The sequence below is a fragment of the Bos taurus genome, chromosome 25, assembly GCF_002263795.3.
Source record: "Bos taurus isolate L1 Dominette 01449 registration number 42190680 breed Hereford chromosome 25, ARS-UCD2.0, whole genome shotgun sequence".
NCBI lineage: Eukaryota > Metazoa > Chordata > Mammalia > Artiodactyla > Bovidae > Bos > Bos taurus.
The window spans coordinates 12,831,086-12,858,476 of record NC_037352.1 but is presented as its reverse complement, the minus strand read 5'-3'; the positions used below and the strand labels follow the sequence as shown (position 1 = coordinate 12,858,476).

At 40.4% G+C, this 27,391-nt stretch overlaps 1 protein-coding gene and 1 long non-coding RNA gene across 5 annotated transcripts in view; one reads left to right on the top strand and one right to left on the bottom strand.

Moving 5' to 3' along the window:
- ERCC4 (ERCC excision repair 4, endonuclease catalytic subunit) overlaps window positions 1-25,042 on the bottom strand; it is a 41,280-nt gene extending 16,238 nt beyond the window's left edge. The window contains exons 1-8 of one of the 2 annotated variants that reach the window (NM_001205360.1): window positions 24,836-25,042; window positions 23,059-23,239; window positions 11,270-11,465; window positions 9,797-10,004; window positions 7,232-7,412; window positions 6,123-6,251; window positions 3,483-3,593; window positions 860-1,457 (exon numbers count right to left, since the gene is read on the bottom strand). In NM_001205360.1, the coding sequence (NP_001192289.1) occupies window positions 860-1,457; window positions 3,483-3,593; window positions 6,123-6,251; window positions 7,232-7,412; window positions 9,797-10,004; window positions 11,270-11,465; window positions 23,059-23,239; window positions 24,836-25,042 (1,811 nt within the window). Of the gene's footprint in view, window positions 1-859; window positions 1,458-3,482; window positions 3,594-6,122; window positions 6,252-7,231; window positions 7,413-9,796; window positions 10,005-11,269; window positions 11,466-23,026; window positions 23,240-24,835 lie in introns of those variants that run through there. The other variant, XM_024984853.2, reaches the window with a different exon arrangement.
- Window positions 25,043-25,129: 87 nt separating this feature from the next.
- The window catches only part of LOC132343843 (uncharacterized), a 52,526-nt gene continuing 50,264 nt past the window's right edge, over window positions 25,130-27,391 (top strand). For all 3 annotated transcript variants that reach the window (XR_009492834.1, XR_009492836.1, XR_009492835.1), the window contains exons 1-2: window positions 25,130-25,493; window positions 25,594-25,701. This is a non-coding gene — a long non-coding RNA (uncharacterized lncRNA). The remainder of the gene's footprint in view (window positions 25,494-25,593; window positions 25,702-27,391) is intronic.

Here is a 27,391-nt window from a genome sequence, read left to right as displayed (position 1 = left end):
TTTCTAAGCATCACACAGTATTATCAGGCAACAGAGAACTTGGGTGCACACAAGCTATTTACAGTATTGATCAATGGTAAAGTATGAAAAATTTATCAGCCTGTAATTATTTTACCAGCTTCGTCTAATCTCTTCATCCTGTGTTATTTCTGACCCACCTCCTCCATTCATCTTTACTTGGAAGGGCTGCCTTCGTTAAACTGGCTAGAAAGGTTTCTTTTGGCTCTGTTTTTGGTTCAGGCTGAGTTCAGGATATTAATTTTGCTGTTTATTTCCCTCGGATAATTGGAGAGCCAGAACACTATATTCTTGGGGAGGCACCATTTTCTCATCTGATATTTCTGTAGATTTCTCATCTGATAGCTCTTGAAACTCAAGAAAACTTGGTACAATAATTCCTCAAATACTCCAGTTTTATGTGGCTTTAACTTAAGAGTCACTTCTTCAGATTTAAATGAAAGACACTTTCGAATTATGAAATGATTTCTCTGAGTCATAATTACATTAACATGTGGGAGAAGTTAGGATATTGTAAATTTCTTAGGCTTAGTCAGAGACGGCACCCTATAGGCTACAACCGATGCATTAAGAATATGGCACTGAACAGCAGAAGAGAAGGTTAACAAGAAGGGAGGCATTCCCCCAGATTCCCGGTTTCACTGCAACACTGGATCTCCTTCTCAGGTGTACTTCCCAGACTGATCTGAACCGTCAAACGTTTCATAAACTCAGCCAACATCCCAACAAGGCAGCATTAAAGATCAGAAAGCCCGTGTGCAGCTGGTCTGTCTGTGCTAAATCCTACAGAACTGTGAAGCTGAAGCCTGTAAGGTGAGAGTTCACCTTCCCTACAACTTGCCTGAGAGGCTTCCCGGGCCGAGACGCCCTGTAAATTTCAAGCTGACGCACGAAGGTCAGCTCTGCATCATACAAGACCACGTATCTCGGCTCCACCTCATGGAGCACGCGTGTCAGAGCGTAGGGATCACTGCAGCCCAGGAGCGGGTGGATGATGGTGAGGGGGTCTTTCAGGATTCCGTAGGCGGCATCGGAGGACACATTCATATCAAACTCCTCGTGCTTAATGTCTTCTGTGCAGCTCTCCGGGCTACTGGTCAGCTCTCTTGGGCTGCCCTCCTCAACACCCGCCTCCCCCTCTAGTTCTTCAGTTCTTCCCATCATCTGAGTTAAAGTCAACCTTGGTTTCTTCTTTCTGAGGGCCTTCTCTTTGGCAGGGGGCCTGTCTTTGTCTCGGAGGTCTTTGGGCCTCTTGCTGGATTTCATGATTCTCTTTGAGTCATCTTCCTTCCTTAACCTCATCCATACATCTTCGGCTTTGCTGTCCTTCTCAAAGGTTTTTCTGTAGAGTCTCAACAAGAAGACCTCTGCTCCGACAGTGAGGTACTCTCGCAGCTGGGAACAGGTCCTGTCATCACTTGCGCAAATGAGAACTTGTCCTAAAATTAAAAACAGTGTTATGGAGCTATTAGCTCACTTGCTGCCCTCCTCCCTCTGTGCCCCCTCTTCCTGTCCCCCACAAAGAAGACCCATCTCACCTCCTTGGTGCTAAAGATACTTTACAACTTAACAAGGATCTCAGATGCTCATCAAAGACTTTCACCTCTCTGCCAGGATCACTTAAATCTTTTGGGTAAAGTTGAAGCCAGAAATATTTAGAGACTTATGAAAATATAGCTGTGGTATAATGGAAGGTTTAAAGGAGCTCTTTTTAATTAACAATTTTCCAGAGGATCTGGAAATACTAAAATAAATTCCAAATGGACTACAAAGTCAAATGTTAAATAATAAATCATAAAAAAAAAGATGACTCTTCTCCATCTCTCCATATGAGGATGATTTTCCGGGCTTAAAAGCAATGGAAGAAATCTCAGAGAATACTGATATCTGTAAACTAAGACTGACTCAATACATTGGAGAATTAACTGTGCATTATAAAGTTAAAGACAGGCTGCTCTCAAGCCTTTTGAGATGGACCGCGTTTTGTCTACACAATGTTCTCTCTCTAAATAAATCCATTTCTAATCTTAAAAAAAGAGCTAAAGACAAAATACAACTTTATTATCTTCAATGTATAAAAAGCTGATACAAACTAAGGACACACTTTAAACCAGCAAAGGAAACTAACACAATTCACAAAGGAAGAAATGCATCTGAGAAAACACTGAGTTCCCGAAACATCAAAATTTCTAACTAGATAGATTTTTTTCTCCAATCAAATGAATAAAACTGTTATACATACGTGATACATGCAGATATACACAAATATATACAGCATCTTCAGTCAATGCTAGCTATGTGAAATAGAGACAAGGTCTTATATTTCCAAAAGAAATGACAATTGATTAAAAAAAAAGAAAAAACTTTCTATATATCAATGTGGTAATATGTTTTGAGAACTGAAAATGTCAGTATCATTTGACTCCTTAATTCTACATCCAGAATTAATCTACACTATAACTTTATAGTGTTGTATCTATACTATAACTTTAACAACGTGAAACAGAAAATACACAGAAGAAAACCAGGAAGGAAATATGTCAGGGTTAACAGTGGCTGCAAGACATAATTTTCCCTCTTTTCTTTTTCTTTATACTTTTCACTTTATCTAAGTGGGTATGTATGACTTAGGATCATAAACCTCAGCACCATATGTTCTGTGATAATATCACAGAATAATACTCACAGAAGGACTCTGTGCTTGCCTTTATTGATTTATAGGAGTCAAAGTCCCAATAGATATTCTTGAAAATTTAGTTTTATTTTTTGTCTGATTTTAAAAACTTAGCTCAGGTTCAGTCTATGGTGCTAAATGTTTGAAGACAGTAGCCCTAAAACTTGGAATTTCGTTAGGGCTAGGCCAATGTTACTCCATAGACCAATTAAGGCTTCTTTGAAAAGACTTGCTGACAACTTAAAACATAAGCCCATTAGCTTTCTCCTTGGGGATTCCAGACTCTAAGCTTTAAAGCCTGGTGAACATATATGTGGAGATTAGCTGCATCTTTTATCTTTTTTAATTGAAGTCTAGTTGATTTATAATGTTGTGTTAATTTCTGCTACACAGCAAAGTGACTCAGGTATATACATACATACATTCTTTTTAATATTCTTTTCCATTACAGTTTATCACAGGATATTGATTTGAGTTCCCTGTATATAGTAGGATCTTGTTGTTTATCCATTCTATACATAATAGTTGATTAGCTATATTTTTAAATAGAAGTTTTCCCAAGAACTCAACCAGTAAAACCACCTGCTTTCATGAATATACAATGACTGAACTTGGAGAAAAACCATCCAATAAACAGAAAGGAAGTTGTCACTAAGATTTTGGTGATGTGGCACTTATTCTTCTTATTCTATAGACAAAATAATAGTGTTAAGTTATTTTTAAAGAGCTAATCAAAAGGACTCATTTGCCAGATTTTGAAGGCCAATGTCATCATCTCCTTTTTTCCTACCTGGACCACCAAGGACTTCACTCTCCTTATTCTCTGCCTCAATTTCCTTCAAAACTTCCGTGAGTGCTGCCCACTTTGGGTTGCTTTCTAGGACCAGGTCCTTTTTTGTTTCTGTATAGAAATAAATGATAATCTCATTCTATGTGATAATGTTTATCCATAAAGTATTCCAAAGGCTTTGAAAACAACAAATAACACAGGCATTGTTCTACAAGCCTATTCCTTTGCGCTTCCTTCATAATGTTCTACAGAGAGAATCCAGATTCTTGAGAAGGTCTCCTTATGGTCTAAATGAAGACACTTCAAATCCAGATTAACACAGGCTCCATAACGCCTTGACAGAAAGTCATATGCATGGTCACTAATAAGAGATGATTACGTGTCAGCTGTCAACTGTGATGTTATATATAAACTGCTACACAAAATAAAGGAATCAGTACAGAATAATAGTTTTTATTATTTCTAAAATCTCCATGCTTTTCCTAATGCTGAACATGAGATATAAGCAGACAATAAAACTTTTATTTCTGTAAGTACTCAAATGTATTACTAACGTATTTAATTAAGTTTTGAAATATATCTTTGCACTAGGCAGGAGATAATGGTTCTATTCCTGGGTTGGGAAAATCTGCTGCAGAAGGGATAGGCTACCCACTCTAGTATTCTTGCGCTTCCCTGGTGGCTCAGCTGGTAAAGAATCTGCCCACAATGAGGGAGACCTGGGTTCGATTCCTGGGTTGGGAAGAAGATCCCCTGGAGAAGGGAAAGGCTAGCCACTCCAGCATTCTGGCCTGGAGAATTCCATGGACTGACTGTACAGTCCATGGGGTGGCAAAGAGTTGGACATGACTGAGCAACTTTCACTTTCACTTATATGTCTTAAAAAGCCAACAATATTCAATATATATTTATTATAATAGTTATAGATGAGTGTGAAACAGAGTCCATTATTTGCCTCATTCTAGTACCTCTGTTTCCTAAAAACTAAAAAGAAAATTCTTAAAGAGATGAGAATACCAGAGTACCTGACCCGCCTCTTGAGAAATCTGTATGCAGGTCAGGAAGCAACAGTTAGAACCAGACATGGAACAATGGACTGGTTCCAAACAGGGAAAGGAGTATGTCAAGGCTGTATATTGTCACTCTGTGTATTTAACTTATATGCAGAGTACATCATGAGAAACGCTGGGCTGGATGAAGCACACCTGGAATCAAGATTGCCGGGAGAAATATCAATAACCTCAGATATGCAGATGACACCACCCTTATGGCAGAAAGTGAAGAACTAAAGAGCCTCTTGATGAAAGTGAAGAGGACAGTGAAAAAGTTGGCTTAAAGCTCAACATTCAGAAAACTAAGATCGTGGCATCTGGTCCCATCACTTCATGGCAAATAGATGGGGAAACTGGAAACAGTGTCAGACTTTATTTTCTTGGGCTTCAAAACACTGCAGATGGTGACTGCAGCCGTGAAATTAAAAGACGCTTGTTCCTCGGAAGAAAAGTTATGACCAACCTAGACAGCATATTAAAAAGCAGAGACATTACTTTGCCAACAAAGGTCCGTCGAGTCAAAGCTATGGTTTTTCCAGTGGTCATGTATGGATGTGAGAGGTGGACTATAAAGAAAGCTGAGTGCCAAAGAATTGATGCTTTTGAACTGTGGTGTTGGAGAAGACTCTTGAGAGTCCCGTGGACTGCAAGGAGATCCAATTAGTCCATTCTGAAGGAGATCAGCCCTGGGATTTCTTTGGAAGGAATGATGCTAAAGCTGAAACTCCAGTACTTTGGCCACCTCATGCGAAGAGTTGAGTCATTGGAAAAGACTCTGATGCTGGGAGGGATTGGGGGCAAGAAGAGAAGGGGACGACAGAGGATGAGATGGTTGGATGGCATCACTGACTCGATGAACGTGAGTCTCAGTGAACTCCGGGAGTTGGTGATGGACAGGGAGGCCTGGCGTGCTGCGATTCATGGGGTCACAAAGAGTCGGACATGACTGAGCAACTGATCTGATCTGATCTGATCTGGACTGCAAGGAGATCCAACCAATCTATCCCAAAGGAAATCAGTCCTGAATATTCATTGGAAAGACTGATGCTGAAGCTGAAGCTCCAATACTTTGGCCACCTGATGTGAAGAACTGACTCATCTGAAAAGATCTTGATGCTGGGAAAGATTGAAGGTGGGAGGAGGGGATGACAGAGGATGAGATGGTTAGGTGGCATACTGACTCAATGGATGTGAGTCTGAGTAAACTCCGGGAGTTGGTGATGGACAGGGAGGCCTGGTGTGCTGCAGTACATGGGGTTGCAAAGAGTTGGAAACAACTAAGTGACTGAACTGAACTGAAATGGGATGTTAAAACAGTCCACTAAGACCTTAAGTGCCCAAACAGTAATTATTCTGAAGTTAAAAAAAAACAAAACCACCACCATTCTTATGTAGTAGTTATTCGGAATCCCCTGGCAATGAATCCATTCCAAATATTTTTTAACATAGATCACATATGTTACATGTAACAAGTAATTATTTTTCACACAGTCGAATGAGATTTAAAGTTATACTGTAACTTGATAAGCTTTTCCATACCAAATATGTAAACAAAAGACATGTTTGAAGACTTAATCATACAAGATACCTTGTTCTTCTTTAATCTCCAGTTTTTCAGGCAGTCTGCTTTTTTTACTCATTTTTGCATCTGGAACATGATAAACCCTTGCTCGAGCATTTACAAACATTGAGGTGCTGGAGTCAAGAAAGAGCCAACCTAACATAAAAAGTTAAGTGGAAAACAAAAAAGCTTTCAATTTATGGTTAACTTCAGAGAATCTCTGAAGGTCACACGACCTATATATCAACCAGTCACCAGCTTGTTCATCTCCCAACCACACCTCCCTTGTTATGGTCTCTGTCACTGTTTGGCTAGACTGGTGGTTTTCAAAGTGCAGCCTACAGATCCCTGGGGGTCCCCAAGACGTTTTCAGGGGGATGGTCTGTGAGCTCAAAACTACTCTCATACTAGTACTATTACTGAATTTCCCCCACGGTGTTGACGTTTCTAATGATGGTGCAAAAGCGTCGGTGGGTTATGCTGCTGGTGCCCAAGCACAGATGAAGGCAGTGGACCCAAAGTTCACAAGCAATCAATGCATTCTTCAACACTGTGCATTTGTAGCTTATGACTCAAGAAAGTTCCTGATGAAGCAATAAGAAATATTAACTTTATTAAATCTTGGCCCCAGGGGCCCCTGGGGCACACTTTAAAAATCACTGGTCTTGCCAGACAGTGAGAAAAGTCACAGTAATGAGGCAAGAATGTGGCTGGTAGAAAATCCAGTTGGTGGACAGCGGCATATGTATGCTTCCCTACAAATCTCTTTTCATTCTTTGGCTAATGAAACTCCATATTCCCTTGCCGTTTCTTTAGGGAAATGAATTTTAAGTTCATAACAACTTTCAGAATACAACCTATTTCTAAGCTGGGGACTACCTGTGATATATGGTCTTTTCTAGAAATAAAACTGCCTGGAATGGATATGAATGTTTATTAATATACAGAACAGAATTAGGTAGAAACATTAGCTATCAATGAAATCTATATCCCTGTGCCATGAACATAAAACATAATTTGACATCTCAGTATATCATGTACTTGAATACAGCACTCTGCACACCTGACTCCCCAACAAAATCTAGTACTTCATTCAAGTCAGTTCCTAGAATAATATTAGTATTTTTATGTCCCACCTGAATTCTGACCGAATGCCTTCTCTGTTGCTCTGAGAGATTCCAGAAGATTAAGAAATGTGATACAATCATACTGAGAGAGATACTGCAGCAGGGTTCGTAATATCTTCAAATCCTGAACCAAGGATTTAGTCTTGGCTCCAAGCTGGTGCCACAAAGGATCTAAGTAATGGCGAATTGTCTAAAACAAGAATAAAATATTGCTAAGAGATATTTAATATAGCTATTATTAATACAAATGATACTTGCAACAAACATTATCCCTTGTATACCTAAAAATGGTTAAAATGGTAAATTTTGTTATGTAAGCTTTACCACAATGGTTTTAAAAAATAAAAACAAAAAACATTATCTTCCAAGGAAGTGGACAGAAAATTTAAGTTCATAAGACTCAGAATGTCCTAATTAGAATGTTTGATTTTCCAAATGTAAAGCAGAGTGTCATCACTACAATCTTTATGATCAGATATAGTCAATTCATAATTACCCGCATTTACATTATTAGGAGACAAAGGTCCTGATAAACATCAGATACTCAATTATTCACTTTTATGCAGAATCAAAGCAAGTAATTCAGATACATTTAACTTCTGCCAAGTCCTGTATGGATAGAGATGTGAGAGCCAGTTGGATGATGGAGAAGACATAAACCGGGGAAGCTACATGTATCAAATTACTATCATCAGACCACAGTTTGCTGCTATAAAAGATGTGTTTATTATTAAGTGTGATTCAAGGATGAGAAAATATTTAACAACCAAATAAATCTGAATACTTTTTAAGATCCTAAAAAATTGTCTAAAACACAGAACAGCTTTATGTATATCCACAGCTATACATATGCATATCTCCTTCACAAGCTGATTCTGTAACTAAAAGGGATAATGCAGCATGCTTCAGAAGCAGTTTCACTACATGGCATCTTATCTAACACATTTAATACTGAACGGAAGTAATATTTAGAAGACCAAATAATCTACTGTCCAAACTGGAACTCTTGTGAAAATGAAATGACACTATTAATAATTACTCCAGGACAACAGGCAGACACTGTGACTGTCCTAGATAAACTGGGACATGTAAGTCTTTTGTACATCATCTTTTGTAAAAATCTTTTCTAAAACCATTAACAAAACTTAAATTTTCTAACAAATGCAAATTATGCCTATATTTTGTTTTGGTTATGAGATGAATACGTAAAACAATACTTTGACTTTCACTGACCAGGGGATGACTTACAGAAATTTAGTGCAAAGCATATCTGGCTATATTTTGCTTTTCTAGGGACATATACGGGGGCTTCCCTGGTAGCTCAGTGGTAAAGAATCTGCCTGCAGTGCAGGAGACCCGGGTTTAATCCCTGGGTTGGAAGATTCCCTGGAAAGGAAATGGGAACCCACTCCAGTATTCTTGCCTAGAAAATGCCACGGACAGAGAAGCCTGGCGGACTACACTCCATGGGGTCACAAGACTCAGGCACAACTTAGTGACTAAACCACCACCACACAGATATATGTACCATTAGAAGAATGTGAGAGGTGTTTTTGGTATACTAGGCACTAAATTAAAATACATTTTAAAAACAGAGGCACAAAACACATGGAATGGCTTTTATGCATCATTATTCCACAGTAAAAAGACTTTTTGGAAGAATCAGAAAAATAAGGACTTAAATTTTTCCCTTTTAAAAATCACTATGCATTATTTTTAGTGACAAAGAGATTGATTCAGAATTTGAAAGAAAAGAACTTGTTCTACAAAAATATGAAAAAAAAGCTGCCTGGAATTTTTTTAGTTTTTTTCTAGACATACAATTTGATCTTAGACATTTATGTACCTGTATTAATATTAATCTATGATGAAAAAATTAGTTGAAATAAACATTCCTAGACTACAGTCTTACCATTTTCTCACTTCAGAATGTAACTTTAAGACAGAGCAAGTTTCACATTCCTTAGTAATCAAAACTCATCCCAATTATTTTTATTCCCAATAAGAGATCACAATAAATTATGAAGCATTCTTATGTACACTCTTCTACTTGTAGATATTCAAATATTGTCGTTTCAGAGCAAAAGGTTATTCATCGTTCTCTTGGAGTGAAAGTTTAGTCGCTCAGTTGTGTCCGACTCTTTGCCACCCCATGGATTGTAGACTACCAGGCTCCTCCGTCCACGGGATTTTCCAGGCGAGAGTACTGGAGTGGGTTGCCATTTCCTTCTCCAGAGGATCCTCCCAACCCAGGGATCGAACCCGGGTCTCTCACAATGTAGGCAGACACTTTACCATCTGAGCCACCAGGAAAGTTCTCTTACATATACTTAAAAAAAAAAGACAGTCATTGTATAATTGCAAAAATCAGAATTATGCTTAGATGCCAATCAATGTATTCGACTACAAATTACTTTCCAGTAAACCAAAGAAGATATACTTTAAATCACCTCCAACCTAATTTTAAAATGACAACAAATTCCTACTGAGAACATTATAAATATTAAAATAACTTGCATACTTAAAAATTACACCATCATAAACAGTGCTTAAAAAGGAAGAGAAATAGAGTACCTTGTCAAAAGGTTTTCCAATAGCATTTTCTAAAGATAAATCTTCAACTTCAAGTGACGGGTTATGGCATTTTAATTCCTTTAAACAGGCATTTAAGATGTCCAGAATAGCAGTCTGTATAGCAAGCATGGCAGGTGTCATAGAAACATGAATTTCTACGACTTCGGGTTTATGCAGTTCTAAAAACGAGTTTACTGCTACATGGAATCTAAAAAGACAAACATTTTAAAAATATTTTCTAAAGTTGTAAGAGCCCTGTGTTTACTCTAACAGCTTTTTGTAAATGGACTGTAAGAAGATCAAACAAGTCAATTCTAAAGGAAATCAGTCCTGAATATTCATTGGAAGGACTAATACTGAAGCTGAAAATCCAATACTTTGGACACCTAATGTGAAGAACTAACTCATTTGAAAAGACCCTAATGCTTGGAAAGATTAAGGGCAGAAGGGGAAGGAGCAGCAGAGAATGAGACCGTTGGATGGCATCATCGACTCAATAGACATGGATTTGAGCAAACTCTGGGAGATAGTGAAGGACAGGGAAGCCTGGTGTGCTGCAGTCCACCGGCTCACGAAGAGTCAGACATGATTAAGTGACCGAACAACAAATGTAATTAAGAAGCAAAATGGAAAGCCAGGTGACAATGTTTTCAGGATTACTTTTAACCATATAAATGGAAAGTGAAAGTGAATTAGTTCAGTCATGTCCGACTCTTTGCAACCCCGTGGACTGTAGCCTACCAGGCTCCTCTGTCTGTGGGATTCTCCAGGCAAGAATACTGGAGTGGGTTGCCATTTCCTTCTCCAGGGGATCTTCCCGACCCAGGGATCGAAACCGGGTCTCCTGCATTGCGGGCAGACACTTTAACCTCTGAGCCAGAAGTATTAGTCAAATAGGGCAAGGGTCAGGGACTGAACCCAGGTCTTCTGCACTGCAGGGAGATTCTTTACCATCTGAGCCACCAGGGAAGCCTTAACATATACATATGCCCACCCTTTTCTAGATTCTTTTCCCATGGGTCATTAAAGAGCACTGAGTGGTTCCCTGTGCTATACAGTAGGTCCCTACTAGTTTTCTATTTTATTTACAGTAATGTATGTCAACCCCATCTGCCAATTTATCCCATCCTCTTCCCCGCTGCTGATGGGTAGTTTTCAAAGTGGAAGTTAGAATCTTAGCCAGTAAATTTGTAGTTCACCTAATTCTGTTGTACACATGAGCCTCCAGATCCCTAGGGATTTCACTAAATGAACAAGAAAGTGATGGCCTTGGACTACTGGAAAAATAACCAACAAATCTCTCTTTTTTATCAAAAGAATAACAAATGTGGTGACCATTTATCTATACTTGGGTGCACTGTTATAAACCTGACTAGCATGTATCAAGTACAGTGACAATAAATACTACATTAAAGTGTGAAATTAAAGTACACCAGTTTCTCTTGCAGAAATTGGTCACATAATGCTGTTTACCTTGGCCACAGATACAGCTTCCTTACAAAAAGATTTCTCATCACTCTTTCCACGTGACAAAAGCCAGTGTCAAAGGCAACAGCGTTGTCTGTGAAGGCTTTAATAAAACCACGTTTGTTTTTCTGTCTGAAGAGGCGCAAGATGAATGCTTCTTGACAAGACTCGATTATTCTGTGAGCTCTATATACCAAGATGCCTGAGGGGGGAAAAATCATAATTTAGAGTGCACAAAGACATGTCATTTTTATGCTTGCTTTCACTGATTCATCACAGTTTTCCTGAATGCCTTATTTGAGCATAGGCAAGCTATTCTAGGCTGAGGATACAGCCACAAACAAAACACGAAAAGCTGTCCTGTGGCATTTACAATAAGTAATATAAGTAAGTAAGATATTTAGTTGTTATAAGGGATAAGTGCTGAGGGAAAAAAATGAATCAGAGGAAGACAAGGAGTATGTGTAAGAGGTGGTGGTTTGCAATTTCCTTACTTATTTAATCTTTAAAAAAATTGTAGTTGATATACAATATTATAGTTACAGGTATATAATACAGTGATTCACAATTTTGAAAGGTTATACTCCATTTATAGCTATCATAGAATATTGGCTATATTACCCATGTTGTACAATATATCCTTGTGGCTTATTTTATATCTAATAGTTGTATTTACTAATCCTTTACCCCAATATTGCCCCTTCCGTCCCTCTAATCTCTGGTAACACTAATATGTTCTTTGTTTTTTTTCACTGCACTTTGAGGCGCGTGGAACTTCTTTGACCAGGGGTGGAACCCATGACCCCTGCAGTGGAAGCATGGAGTCTTAACCACTGGACAGTCCTCGAATTTGTTCTTTGTATCTGTAAGTTTGCTTCTCTTTTGGTCATATTCACTAGTTTGTTGTATTTTTTAGGATTTGCAATTTCAGATAGGGTATGCCTCACTGAGGTCTTAAGTGAGTAAAGGCTGGATGGAGATGAGAGGGTGAGCCTTGTGACCATGTGGCCACAAGAGTTCCAGCCGAAAGAAGGGTAAGAGCAAAGGCCCTGAGGTGGGGTGTGTCTGACCTGGTGGAAGAAGAATTTCTCAAAGTCAAGTGGGCCATTTGTTCTTTTATATGTGAATCAGATGTGAACTTTGCAAAATAGCTGCCTTTCAGAAGTCTGGGGAACATCTGCTTCACTTATTATAAGAATTCAACTTTCAGAATCAGAGTATATTCTACTGAAAGATAAATTAGTCTATTTGAAACAAAAATCTAAAAAAAAAATGCTTAAACATCTGTTTTGTGGGGTGGATGTGACAATGACACCTCTGAATTGCAAAAACAAGGATATACACGTTTCTTTAATTAGAAAAAGAGAGTTCTGGACCAGATGATTTCTCATGTGCATATATCATAGACACACGCCTCTGTGGTGCAGTACGATTAGTGGGAAATTAGAGAGAGACGTGAAATGACACGAGTGCACAGATGTCAATTATTCTATGACAATTCTTGCCTTTTAGACCTAAACCAAGCCGGGTACCATATATATTTGCTGTAAACTCACTGGCATGTTTTTGCTCCCATTCTCATCACTCCTGGGGTTTGGAAAATGACAATAGTAACCCATGACTCCTAGCAGTTCAGTAGACTCAATTCAGATTCTACTGTTTTGGTATTTAAATGTAGATTGAGGTAGATGGAGCTGAAATTTATTCTAGCCAAGCCAACTGCTTTTCAAAGACAGTAAAAATAAATAGTGCTAAGTAGAAATTTGTAGACAAAGCATTTTCAATAACACCAGTAAATGTTGTTGTTGTTTAGTTGACTCTTTTGCGATCCCATGGATTGGGATTTTCCAGATAAGAATACTGGAGTGGGTTGCCACTTCCTTTTTCCAGGGGAAGCCAACACCAGTATATGTGCACAGCTAATCTACTACTCAGAAATACTCAGTACCTAGCAGGTGGGTTTTTCCAAATATGTTTCTGGGCCACAGTTGTGGTCCTGGATGAAATAGGACATGAAAGTTAGAAAATAGACTTCTAAAGAAAAGGTGAATCTCAAGTTAAGAAAATGGTGTGCTCCAAAAGGTTGTCATTCTTTTGGAAGCCAGAAGGAGGAGGGAGAAGAGAAGTATACTCTATCCCAGCCCTAAGCACTGGGCTTAGGTATTTTTATAGATTTTTATTTCACTGAATCCTCAAAATAACTCTATGGGGTAGGTATTACTATAGAGATCAGGAAAAAGCAACTTGACCACAGTCACCCTACAAGTAAATGGAGGCCAAAGGTTCCAAATCATGAGTGTCTGATAACACAGCTATATTCTTCCTACTAGGTGACATCATCTGAGGACCACGCACCCCTCCCCCTTAAAAAAGTACAAGTAAGTTAGGCTTCCGGGTACAGTTCTAGTGCCACATTTTGGCATCTCATTTTGCTGCACTGTAATTATTTCTTTACGCCTATCTCCTCCTGCTTGGGCACAAGATCATTATAAAAAGAAGTAATCAGAGAGTGCTTACTATGTGCCATGCATAATGCAAAGAATTTCATACACCTGATGTCAGTTTACCCTCACAATAATCCTAAGAGAAATGAGAGAAAAGTGAGCCACACAGAAGTGGAGACACTTGCCCAAGGTCACACAGCTGCACCTGGTGACGGTGAGCTCCAACCCAGAGGCCGCCTAACTCAGGACAGCACCCTGCCATCTTGTCATCTTTGTCTCCAGCACCTATCTCATTCCTGCCAAATAAGGGGCCACTGGCAACTGATCTTTACTAATAGTTAATGTTAAAAATGACATACAGTCTGAATGACGATAAAGCTGAATTACAGCACTGGGTATGCAAATCTAACATGGAACTTTTTTTTTCCTTTAAGTTTCCCAAGGAAAGTGTGTTCTGAGGTCTATTTAGAGATGTCAGAATATGCTAAACAATGAAAGGACCCTCTTTCCCTGTATGTTTGAAAGTATAATCTGGGGAGATATTTTCACAGTTCTCCCACTACTGAGAAGTCATGTTGGCAGGGATGCCTAGGGTGGGTGCAGTGATGCTAAGAGCTAGTGACAGGAACAAGTTAGGGCTGGTGCATTCAGGACTTCCCAGGGGGTTACATGCTCCTAGGACACTGGTCTGTAACAGCTGTGTTGAAAGCTTCTACGGGGGCTGGGAGAATGTGGGGGATAGACGATGATCCCAGGGGTTGCAGCATTTGAAGGGATTCATTTCTTTGGCTCATTTGCATTCTATTCAGCCAAGGAGCACTAACAGCTCCAGCTTCATTATTGGCTGGGAATCAATCAGAAATGGGAATGGCATTTTATTTTATTTTTTTTTTTGGGAATGGCATTTTAATTAGGAACCACCTATAAACTACACTTTGCATAGTCCTTTGATTCAGATTGCTTTCTGCCTAATTAGGTTGAACTGTTACTGGGAGTCACAGAGTAATACTGACATCTAGTGGTCATTTCAATACTTTTTTCCATTTTATCAACTTGCTGCTGCTGGGCTGCTGCTAAGTTGCTTCAGTCGTGTCCGACTCTGTGCGACCCCAGAGACGGCAGCCCACCGGGCTTCCTGTCCCTGGGACTTAAGTAAAGCTAAATTTATAAGAAACCAACAAGCAGTAACAGAGAAGGCAATGGCACCCCACTCCAGTACTCTTGCCTGGAAAATCCATGGACGGAGGAGCCTGGTGGACTGCAGTCCATGGGGTCGTGAAGAGTCAGATAGGACTGAGCGACTTCCCTTTCACTTTCATGCATTGGAGAAGGAAATGGCAACCCACTCCAGTGTTCTTGCCTGGAGAATCCCAGGGACTGCGGAGCCTGATGGGCTGCCGTCTATGGGGTCGCACAGAGTCAGACACGACTGAAGCGACTTAGCAGCAGCAGCAACAAGCAGTAAAATATTTTATTACAATGTATCAAGATTTTGGGCTATACAAAGCCTTTATTTTTTGCTATTATCTATTATTTATTATGTACCATGTACTGTACTAGCAATTATATTTATTTTACCTCATTTAGTCCTTATGATAACTTCACAAGGCACTATTTTCTCAACGTAAGCAATGAGACAACTGAGACTTTGGAAAATTAAGTAATTTGCTTGTAAGCAGTGGTGTTACCCTTCAAAGTCAACCGAGTCTGACCCTAACTGTACAGCCCTGTCATGGCTTATAACTGATAAATATAAAAGTACAGCAAAATTTTCATCAATCAGTTCACTATGAATCATATGAAACATTGGTTCAGGGCTTCCCTGGTGACTCAGTGGTAAAGAACCTGCCTGCCAATTTCAATCCCCGATCCGGGAAGATTCCACATGTCATGGAGTAACTAGGCCAAGGCACCACAACTAGTGAGCTTGTGCTCTAGAGCCTGGGAGCCACAACTACTGAAGCCCGTGTGCCCCAGAGCCCACGCTCCACAAGAGAAGACACCACAATGAGAATCAGCCCACACACCACAACTACAGGGTAGCCCCTGCTCAAAGCAACTGGAGAAAAGGCCACTCAGCAATGAAAACCCAGCACAGAAAAAACAAATACATAAAATTATAAAGTATTACAAATGACATTTCCATTAAAAAACAGTCATTCATACATTTATGCATTAAATATTTCTTGAGGGTCTTTGAGGCTCAGGGCAATGTGTTAGATATTGTAGGAAGGTCAATTATGAATTTCAGCACCTCTCTGCCCTTTACAAGTTCACTGAAGACCACAGTATATACATACATCATTCACCTAACATATGTGTGTTTGGTATCTACTATGTACCAGTTACTCAGCCTGGGATGAAGTTGTTCCTTACTCTTAGGAGGCTTGCCATCTCATGAGCGATAGACAAACAGGCAAATACAGTGTGGTGTTCTGAAGTGCTCTGACTGGGGAGGACAGAGGCGGGGCCCCTAAATTATCTTTGGGGAAATCAGAAAAGCTTTCCCGAAGGACAAACAACAGTGAAAAATGATTCTATCTCTACATTAATTCTGGCTACCATTAAACCATTCTTCTCAAAATAACTAAGCAACTGCTTAGTTTAATTTCAATCATGGGAGAGAGTTGGGATCAAGACGGTGGAGTTTGAAGACCCTGAGCTCACCACCGTCCTACCCACCATGAACACATCAAAACTACAATGACATACAGAGCAACTCTCTCTCAGAATGACCTGTAGACCAGTAGAACGGCTCTCCTACAACCAAGGCTATGGAGAAAGAACCCCAGGGAGTCTGACAGGAGGGGAGGAAAAGAGATCTCGTTGGGACCCACAGCCCCAGTGGGTGGCCCAGAAGAGGAGGGAGATCTTGCAGGCTCAGGGATCCTCTCTGAAGACTGAGGGGTTTGAACCCCACATTGGGTACCAGGGGTCCAGCACTGGGAAGACGAGCCCCCTTGGCTGGTTTGGAAACCAGTGGGGCTTACCAGTGGGCTGCAGAAAACCTAGATTCCACTCTTGAAGAGAGCAAGTATGCCTAGACATCTCAGCAGAGGCAGCAGATTGAAAGCTGCCTGGTGCTCCAGCTGCCCTGCAGGACCCCGCCGCCCCTCCCACCCTACCAGCCTGTACCAGGCTCCTGCTCCGGCCCCTCCTGCCCCAGCCCTATCCCCCAACAAGACAGCTCCACCAGCGCACTCTCAGGGAAGATGCAGTCTTTGCTCTCTTCAGATCCAGCTCTCCCACCAAAAGCACCCATGGGGCACACAGACTGCAAAGGACATGCCCACACAGGGACATGGATTCAAGACTGGGAAAGGTAACTGTGTTGCCTAACTTCATAGGGACAATCAGAGAAAGTCAAGTAAAATAAGAATACAGAAGAATATGTTCCAAACAAAAGAGCAAGACAGAATTCTGAGGAAAAAACCCTAAGGAACAGAGGTAAGTAATTTACCTGATAAAGAGTTTAAAATAAGAGTCATAAAAATGCTCACTGAACTTGGGAAACTCAGCAGTGGCCACAGGACTGGAAAAGGTCAGTTTTCATTCCAATCCCAAAGAAAGGCAATGCCAAAGAATGCTCAAACTACCGCACAATTGTACTCATCTCACACGCTAGTAAAGTAATGCTCAAAAATTCCCCAAGCCAGGCTTCAGCAGTACATGAACCGTGAACTTCCAGATGTTCAAGCTGGTTTTAGAAAAGGCAGAGGAACCAGAGATCAAATTGCCAACATTCACTGGATCATCAAAAAAGCAAGAGAGTTTCAGAAAAACATCTATTTCTGCTTTATTGACTATTCCAAAGCCTTTGACTGTGTGGATCACAATAAACTGTGGAAAATTCTGAAAGAGATGGGAATACCAGACTACCTGACCTGCCTCTTGAGGAACCTGTATACAGGTCAAGAAACAACAGTTAGAACTGGACATGGAACAACAGACTGGTTCCAAATAGGAAAAGGAGGACGTCAAGGCTGTATATTGTCACCCTGCTTATTTAACTCATATGCAGAGTACATCATGAAAAACGCTGGGCTAGAAGAAGCACAAGCGGGAATCAAGATTGCCGGGAGAAATATCAATAACCTCAGATATGCAGATGACACCACCCTTATGGCAGAAAGTGAAGAAGAACTGAAGAGCCTCTTGATGAAAGTGAAAGAGGAGAGTGAAAAAGTTGGCTTAAAGCTCAACATTCAGAAAACTAAGATCATGGCATCTGGTCCCATCACTTCATGGGAAATAGATAGGGAAACAGTGTCAGACTTTATTTTTCTGGGCTCCAAAATCACTGCAGATGGTGATTGCAGCCATGAAATTAAAAGACACTTACTCCTTGGAAGGAAAGTTATGACTAACCTAGACAGCATATTAAAAAGAAGAGATATTACTTTGTCAATAAAGGTCCGTCTAGTCAAGGCTATGGTTTTTCCAGTGGTCATGTACGTATGTGAGAGTTGGACTATAAAGAAAGCTGAGTGCTGAAGAATTGATGCTTTTGATCTGTGGTGTTGGAGAAGACTCTTGAGAGTCCTTTAGACTGCAAGGAGATCCAACCAGTCCATCCTAAAGCAGATCAGTCCTGGGTGTTCATTGGAGGGACTGATGTTTAAGCTGAAACTCCAATACTTTGGCCACATGATACGAAGAGCTGACTCATTTGAAAAGACCCTGATGCTGAGAAAGATTGAGGGCAGGAGGAGAAGGGGACGACAGAGGATGAGATGGTTGGATGGCATCATCGACTCAATGGACATGGGTTTGGGTGGACTCCAGGAGTTGGTGATGGATAGGGAGGCCAGGCGTGCTGCTGTTCATGGGGTCACAAAGAGTCGGACATGACTGAGCGATTGAACTTACTGACTGACTGAACTTGGGAAAAGAACAGAGGAACATAGTGAGAACTTTAACAAAGAACTAGAAAAATACAAAAAAGAGCCAATCAGAACTAAAACATACAATAAAGTGAAAAATGCTAGAAAGACTAGCATACTAGTCCTAGAAGGACTTAAGTCCTTAAGTAAATTTAAGAAGAGTGGAATTATATCAAGGATCTTTTCCAACTACAACAGTAATGAAACCAGAAATCAATACAAGAAGAAAATGGAAAAATACAAACACATGTAGATAAACAACATGCTACTAAAAAACCAATAGGCCAACAAAGATATCAAATAGGAAATTTAAAAATTCCTTGATATGAATGAAAACAGAAACATAACTTTCCAAAGTCATGGGATACAGTTAAAGCAGTTCTAAGAGGGAAGTTTAAAGTGATATAGGCCTACCTCAAGAAACAAGAAACTTCTCAAGTAAACAACCTAATTTTCCATTTAAAGGAATTAGAAAAAAACATAGCCCAAAGTCAGCAGAAAGAAGAAAATAAAAACCTGAGTGCAAATAGAGACCAAAAAAACCAAACAAACAATAGAAAAGATCAATAAACTAAGAGTTGTTTTTTGTTTTGAAAAGACAAAATTGATCCTTTAGCAAGACTCTTCAAGACAAAAAAAAGGGGAAGGGCCCAAATAAAATTAGAAATGAAAGAAGCAAACTTACAATTTATATCACAGAAATATAAATAGTCATAAGAGAATATACTAAGACTTATATGCTAGCAAATTGGACAACCTAGAAGAAATGGATAAACTCCTAGAAACATACAATCTTCAAAGACTGAATCAGAAAAAAATAAAATATCTAACTAGTAATAAAAGCTGAATCACTAATAAAAAAATCCCAACAAAGAAAAATCTAGGGCTAGGAATTCCACCCAACATTACAGGAAAAGTAAATACCTATGGTTCTCAAACTATCAAAAAAATCAGAGGATGAAACACCTCAAAACTCATTCTACCAGGTCAGCATTACTCTGATACCAAAACCAGAAAAAGACACTATAAAAAAGAGAAAATATCCCTGACGAACACAGATGCAAAAATCCTCAACAAAATATTAGCAAACTGAATTCAACAATATATAAAAAGGATCACACTTCATGACCAAGTGTGATTTATTCCAGGGATGCAAGGATGGTTCAATATTGAAACTTGACTTGTGAATACTGAACCATTAACAAAACAAAGGATAAAAATCACATAATCTTCTCAATAGATACAGAAAATGCATTTGACAAAATTCAACATCCATTTATGATAAAAACTGTCAACAAAGTTGGATAGAGAGAACACACCTCAACATAATAAAAGCCATTTATAACAAACCCACAGATAATGTTATACTCAATGGTGAAAAGCTGAAAGTTTTTCCTCTAAAATCAGGGACATGACAAGGATGTCCACTTTCCCCACTTCTATTTACATAGTATTAAAAGGCCTGCCCTCAGCAAGCAGACAAGAAAAAGAAATAAAAGCATCCAAATTGGAAATGAAGAAGTAAAACTATTTCCAAATATATACTATATATAGAAAATGCTAAAAACTCCATCAAAAAACTTTGAGAATACATAAATTAAGTTGTAGGCTACAAGATTAATATACAGAAATCTGTTTGTGTTTCTTTACACTAAGTATTAGGTATTAAAAAGAGAAATCAATACAATAATCCATTTTACAACTTAATCAAAAAGAATAAAATACCTAACAATAAATTAACCAAGGAGGTGAAAGATCTGATTTCCGAAAACTATGACACTGATGAAAGAAACTGAAGACAAATAGAAATATATTTTGTTCATGAACTGGAAGAATTAATATTGTTAAAATGACCATACTACCTGAAGCTATCTACAGATTTAATGCTATCCAAATCAAAATATCTATGACATTTTTTAAAGAATTAGAACAAATAATTTGATTGGAACCACAAGACTTCAAAGAGCAAAACCAATCTTGAGAGAAAAGAACAACACGGGAGCTATCACCTTCCTTGAGACTATACTACAAAGCTATAGCAATCAAAACGGTATGGTTCTGGCCCCAAACCAGACACAAATATCAATGGAACAAAACAGAAAGACCAGAAATAAACTCAAGCATGTGGTCAATTAATTAACATCACTTCATGGCAAATAGAAAGGGAAAAAGTTGAAGTAGTGACAGATTTTCTTTTCTTGGGCTCCAAAATCACTGCTGACAGTGATTGCAGTCATGAAATTAAAAGACACTTGCTCCTTGGAAGAAAAGCTATGACAAAACTAGACGGTGTATTAAAAAGCAAAAACATCATTTTGTTCACAAAGGTCTGTATAGTCAGATCCATGGTTTTTCCAGTAGTCATGTATGGATGTGAGAGTTGGCCCATAAAGAAAGCTGAGTACTGAAGAACTGATGCTTTCAAATTGTGGTACTACAGAAGACTCTTGAGAGTCTCTTGGACTGCAAGGAGATCAAACCAGTCAATCCTAAAGGAAATCAATCCTGAATATTTACTGGAAGGACTGATGCTGAAACTGAAGCTCCAATACTTTGGCCACCTGATGCAAAGAGCCGATTCACTGGAAAATACCTTCATGATGGGAAAACTGAAGGCAAAAGGAGAAGAGGGCGGCAGAGGGCAAGATGGTTGGATGGCATCACCAATTCAAAGGACATGAACTTGAACAAACTCTGGGAGATAATGAAGGACAGGGAAACTTGGCGTGTTGCAGTTCATGGTGTCGCAGAGTCGGACATGACTTAGTGACTAAACCACCACAACAAAATGGGGAAAAGACTCTCTTCAATAGGTGGTGCTGGGCAATCTAGACAGTTACATGTAAAAGAATGAAATCAGAACATTTTTCTCACACTGTATTAAATAAACTCAAAATGGACTAGAAACCAACATTTAAGATCTGAAACCATAAAACTCCTTGGAGAAGACATAGGCAGTAGGCTCTCTGACATCTGTCTTAGCAATACTTTTTGAATCTGTCTCTTTAGGCAAGGGAAACAAAAACAAAAATAATCAAATGAGCCTACACCAAATTAAAAAGCTTTTGCACAGTGAAAGAAGCCAACCAACAAATGAAAAAGCAACCTACTGAATGGGAGAAGATATTTGCAAACAATATTTCCAATAAAAGATTAGTATCTAAAATGTATAAAAAATTCATACAACTCAGTATCAAAAAAAGAAAAAAACTTGATTAAAACAGAAGGGGCCGAGGACCTGAATAGGCATTTTTCCAACACTGGCCAACAGAGACAAACAATGAGATATCACTACACATCTCTCAGAATGTCTATTGTGAAAAAGACAAGAAGTTATAAGTGTTTTTGATGTTGTGGGGAAAAAAGGAACCCTTGTGCACTCTTGGTGGGAATGTAAATTGGTATAGCCACAATGGAAAATGTATGGAGGTTCCTCAAAGAATTAAAAAGAAAAGTACCATATGGTCCAGCAACTTCACTCCTGGGTATTTGGAGAAAATAAAAACATTAATTGAAAAAGATATATGCACTGCAATGTTCATAGCAGCATTATCTATAAGATTCAACTGAAATATCCACAGGTAGAGGAATGGATAAAGAAGACGTGCTATATATATATATAAATATCCATTGCTCAGTCATAATAAAAAATGAAATTTTGCCATTTTCCACAACATGGATGGACCTGGAGGGTATTATGCTAAGAGAAGTAAGTCAGACAGAAAAAGACAAATACTGTGTTTTTACTTTTATGTGGGATCTAAAAAATAAAACAAATGAACAGTAACAAATGTAAAAAATGTAAAAAAACAAATGTAAAAAAACAGGAACAGACAACAAGCTAGCGGTACCAGTGAGGAGAGGGGTGGGGGAGAAGCAAAATACGAAAAGCAGATCAAGAGGCACAAAGTACTAAGTATAAAAGAAACAAGTTGAAGACGTAATGTACAGCTCAGGGAATACAGTCAATCTTTATAATAAATTTGTATGGAGTATAATCTATAAAATATAGAATTAACTGTGTTATACACCCAAAACCAATGTAACACTGTAAGTAAATGACACTGAAAAAAATTGTTTTGAAAATTTCAAAATCATGGTTAAAAAAAAAAATACTCTTTAAAGAGGAAAAACCAAACTACTTTAAGGGATATACGAAGAATATTTATAAACATTCAAATCTGATTAGCTTCTAAAAGCAACCACCAATTACTAAGCATTGACTGAATACGAGCTTAAAAAACACAGAAATGTCATCTTACATTTAGTTTCTTATTCAGGCCATAAATATTTACTAAGCATCCAAAATGTGTCAGGTATTGTGTTAACACCTGGAAGAAAAATGCTGAGCAAAAAAACATCCAATGCTGTTTACAAGGTTCTAGTCTGGAGTTTAGCAGAGAGAACAGACAAGCATGGGAAAAAAAGAAACTTACATGCAAATAACAATAAGGCTTCAAATTCTCACCGGTAATTAAATCTGAAGGTATTCTATCAGTCAGGAAATCAACTACAAGTATTCGGCTTGTTGCAAATATCACACCGCCTTGCGTGTACACTTCATAGCGATTGCTACCTGTGATTTCATTTGTTACTCGGCGAGGGAGATGTTCAACTCCTTCTATCTTCAGCTGGTTGATAAAATACTCCTAAATCAAATTAAACTGGATTAGCAGACTATTTAATACAGGGCAGTTTTTAATAGGTTGCAAGTGTTTTTATTTAAAGAGCTTCCCTGAAGGGTCAGAGGTAAAGAATCTGCCAGTAATTCAGGAGACCTGGGTTCCATCCCTGGGTGGGGAATATGCCCTGCAGAAGGAAATGGCAACCCATTTCAGTATTCTTGCCTGGAGAATCCCAGGGACAGAGGAGCCTGGCAGGCTACAGTCCATGGGGTCACAAAAAGGACACGACTGAGCACGGCATAGCACAGCAGCAGCATTTGTACTTAAAACACGCTGCCTTTTTCAGAGATTATGAACTTTATAATGAACACACAAATTACTACTTAACACTAATCAATCAATTGACATTTACTTAGGGTTTTATTTTTGTTTTGGGGTTTGCACTAAAGACTCATTGCACTTGAGATGTTATTAGCAGTTTAACAACAAAAAGACTTTAAAATCCTGGGCTAAAAGACTGCTACCTAGAAAATACTGCCTGCCAGAGGTGGCTTTGCAGTCATGTGTACCATGTGAGAAGATAATAAGGGAACCCTCTTCCCAGGTGGTTTTAGACTATTAGTTCTGTCCGGGTCCCCCCAGAGGGGATTTCATCACGTCAGTGGGACCTTTGGTTCTTCACATCTTCAGTTCCATGCCACTTTTCCTGGGGGGCACCTGTCGTGCTAAGTCCCAGTCGAGCACTAGGGATACCCAGATGAATCAGCCCGGTGCCCAGCTCTTAGGAGTTTATGGTCACTCTTCTCAGCTGGCATTTTCCTTGAGGCCACCTGCTCTAGATAGCTAAGGGCTCATCAGACTTGTCAACCAGGCTATGACACCTGTCACTATCCCACAACACAGGTGTATCCTATTTTCCTCAGGGTCCTTTACTCTCCCTGACCCAGGCACCCTTTCGGAATATGCTCAGCTTCCAGCTCCCTTCCCTTCTGACCTTATGCCCCTTGTCCCAAAGCCTGGGTGAACCCCCAGGACGTCCTCTTCCCTGCTTAGTTTTCCCCAGCCTCAGCGTCTCCTAAGTTCCCATTCCCCTCAGCGACTCCTCCATCCCCATCATTGTTCCCTTTTAGGGACCTCACTGCTCTGCCTCCAGCAAGTCCCTTAATATCCAACTTCAGGACTGCCTCGTTATTCCCACCCATATCCTCCTCCAAGAATCCTCCCACCCTCTCCAGAGACCTCCGATCCTTCTCCCCACCTCCATCCTCCTCAAATGAACTCCCCTAACTGCTCGCAGAGACCCTCCAACACTCTCAGGGTCCTCGCACCTGTGTCACGGTCCCGCATCTTCCCTCAGGACCCCGCCGCCCTCTCAGGGTCCTGGCACCCCCGTCAGCGTCCTGCAACCACCTCCGGACCTCTCCCACCGTCTCAGCGTTCCCGCACCCGCGCCAGGGGCCTGCATCTACCTCCGGGACCCTTACTCCACGCCCTCCCGCCCGCGTCAGGGCCCCGTATCGCCCTCAGAGGCTTGGCCTCCGCGCGAGGCCTGCGTCCACTCAGGAGGCTCCCCAGCCCTCTAGGGGTCCCCTTGTCCCCCGCGCCGGCGGCCGGCCGCACCTCCTCGGCCGGCTGCGTGTTGAGCACCAGCACTAGGCACGCCGGGTGGCAGTGCAGCCGGAGGAAGTGATAAAGGAGCCGGTCCGCGCCGAGCCCGCGGGCGCACACTACCAGTCCGTCGGCGTCCAACAGTTCCAGCACCAGCTGCCGCTCATATTCCAAAAGCGGCGCCATAGCCGTCACTCGAGCCGGCGAGCCCGGCTCCATGGGCGCCCTTCCGGGGCGGCGGCGAAACGTAGCCGAAGGAAGCCGAGTCTGAGACGAGAGTGGGCCGGACCATGCCGAAGAGAGCCGAGTGTGGCCGAAGGGAGCCGAGTCCAGGACGAAAGCCGCCGAACGTAGCCGAAGAGAGCCGAGCCCGACAGGACGGGAGCCGGCCGAACGCAGCCGAAGAGGAACCTAGAAGAATCGAAGATTCGTGGAGTCCGCGGGGAGGTGCTATCGCTCTCAACAGGTGTCTGCTGCGGGCTTCAGGTTTCACCTTGTTTGTATTTTAGATTTGAGAGTCAGGCGGCCTAGACCCACTAGACCACAAGCTACCACAAAGCGAGAGAGGAGATGTAAACCCAAGGAACTGAGCTCCCTGACATTGTCCATTGAAAAAGTTAATTGTCAGTCTAAGGATTGCACTTAGAATTGGTAGCACCTGCTGCCCAGGGTGAGGTTTGCTCCTTTCTTTTGCAATGGGCCCCTCTTTTAAAAATTGTTTGTATAAGCAGAATAGTTTGTTAATCTCAGCTTCTTGTTTCTCTCGAAAGGTCTTGACTATAATTGCTGCTGCTGCTAAGTCGCTTCAGTCGTGTCCGACTCTGTGTGACCCTATGGACTATAGCTTGCCAGACTCCTCTGTCCATGGGATTCTACAGGTAAGAATACTGGAGTGGGTTGCTACGCCTTCCTTCAGGGGATCTTCCCCACCCAAGGATCGAACCCGCCTCTCTTACGTTTCCTGTATTGGCAGGTGGGTTCTTAAGTGAAGTCGCTCAGTCGTGTCCGACTCTTTGCGACCCCGTGGACTGTAGCCCACCAAGCTCCTCCGTCCATGGGATTTTCCAGGCAAGAATACTGGAGTGGGTTGCCATTTCCTTCTCCAAGGTGGGTTCTTAGCCCTGTAAAAAGTCGCAACCAGGTGTACTCGGTGTAGCCTTGTCTAGTCTTCCACTAGGGGGACACCTAGGTATTTGTTCTGTAGGTAGAAATGCCTGTAATCTAATTAGAGAAATTCTTTTGTGTGTACCTCCCTTTTTCCCCAACCTCCATGATTAGAAAATAAAAAATACTGTATAAGTAAGCAAAAATAAAAATCATTTGTTATTCTATTACCAGAAATTACTACTGTAACATCATCTACGCTTTTAGTTTTTGTCTTTTTTTTGGTATATAAATTCTCACCACACATACTTATTTTACTGATATAATGAGTAACTCTGATTTAAATCGAGAGTTTGTTGCTCTCATTTGATAAATCTGTGAACATGGTATTTAATATTCTTCTACAAAATTCTTTTTTGACAGTTTTATTGAGGTAATTGTACAGTCACATTCAGTTGTAAGAAATGCTGTTGCTGTTTAGTTGCTAAGTTGTGTCCGACTTTTTTGCAACCCCATGGACTATAGCCTGCCAGGCTCCTCTGTTCGTGGGATTTCCCAGGCAAGAATACTGAAGTAGGTTGCTATTCCCTCCTCCAGGGGATCTTCCCAGCCCAGCGATCGAACCTGTGTCTCCTGTGTTGGCAGCTGGATTCTTCACCACTGAGCAACCGGGGAAGCCCCCAAATTCTCTTAGATATATGGCCGATGAGATTTCTACAATGCAAATGTACCATACTCATTTACCTAATTCCTTATTAGTGGACATTGAGCCTGTTTCCACTTCCCCCTGTCATATTGTAAATACTATTTTATTGAGTATCTTCAGACATAAATTCAACCATGCCTGTAAGATGCACTTTAGAAGTGGGTACTTAGTAGGATAAAGAGAACAAACATATGTAAGGGTTTTCATTACATCCATGGTGCCACATCACCTTCTAGAAAGCCTGTACTGATTTATATCAACATCAGCAGTTTACAGGGCTTCCCTGATGGCTCAGTGGTAAACAATCTGCCTGCCAATGCAGGAGATGAGGTTTAATCCCTGGGTCTAGAAGATCCCCTGAAGGAGGGCATGGCAACCCACTTCAGTATTCTTGCCTGGAGAATCCTATGGACAGAGGAGCCTGGCGAGCTACAGTCCATGGGGTGGCAAAAGAGTTGGGTGCAACCGATCACGCAGCAAGAGGATCTGTTTCTCTACCTCTTACTGCTTAGTCTAGTACTTTACTTACATTTTGTCAAGATTTAAACAGTATATGGTATTTCCTAAATGTTGATTAAATGGAAAAGAATGTCTGCAGACATTCTCCACATAGCCATTCCTATGAGACTCATGTGAATCCCTCCACTTTTGCAAGTGAGAAAATGGAGTCCAAGGAGCTTTTGTAATTTGGCCAAGACCAGTCAACTAGTTAGGGCATTTAGTTCAGGACATGATAAGTAGGGACTCAACACGTATGA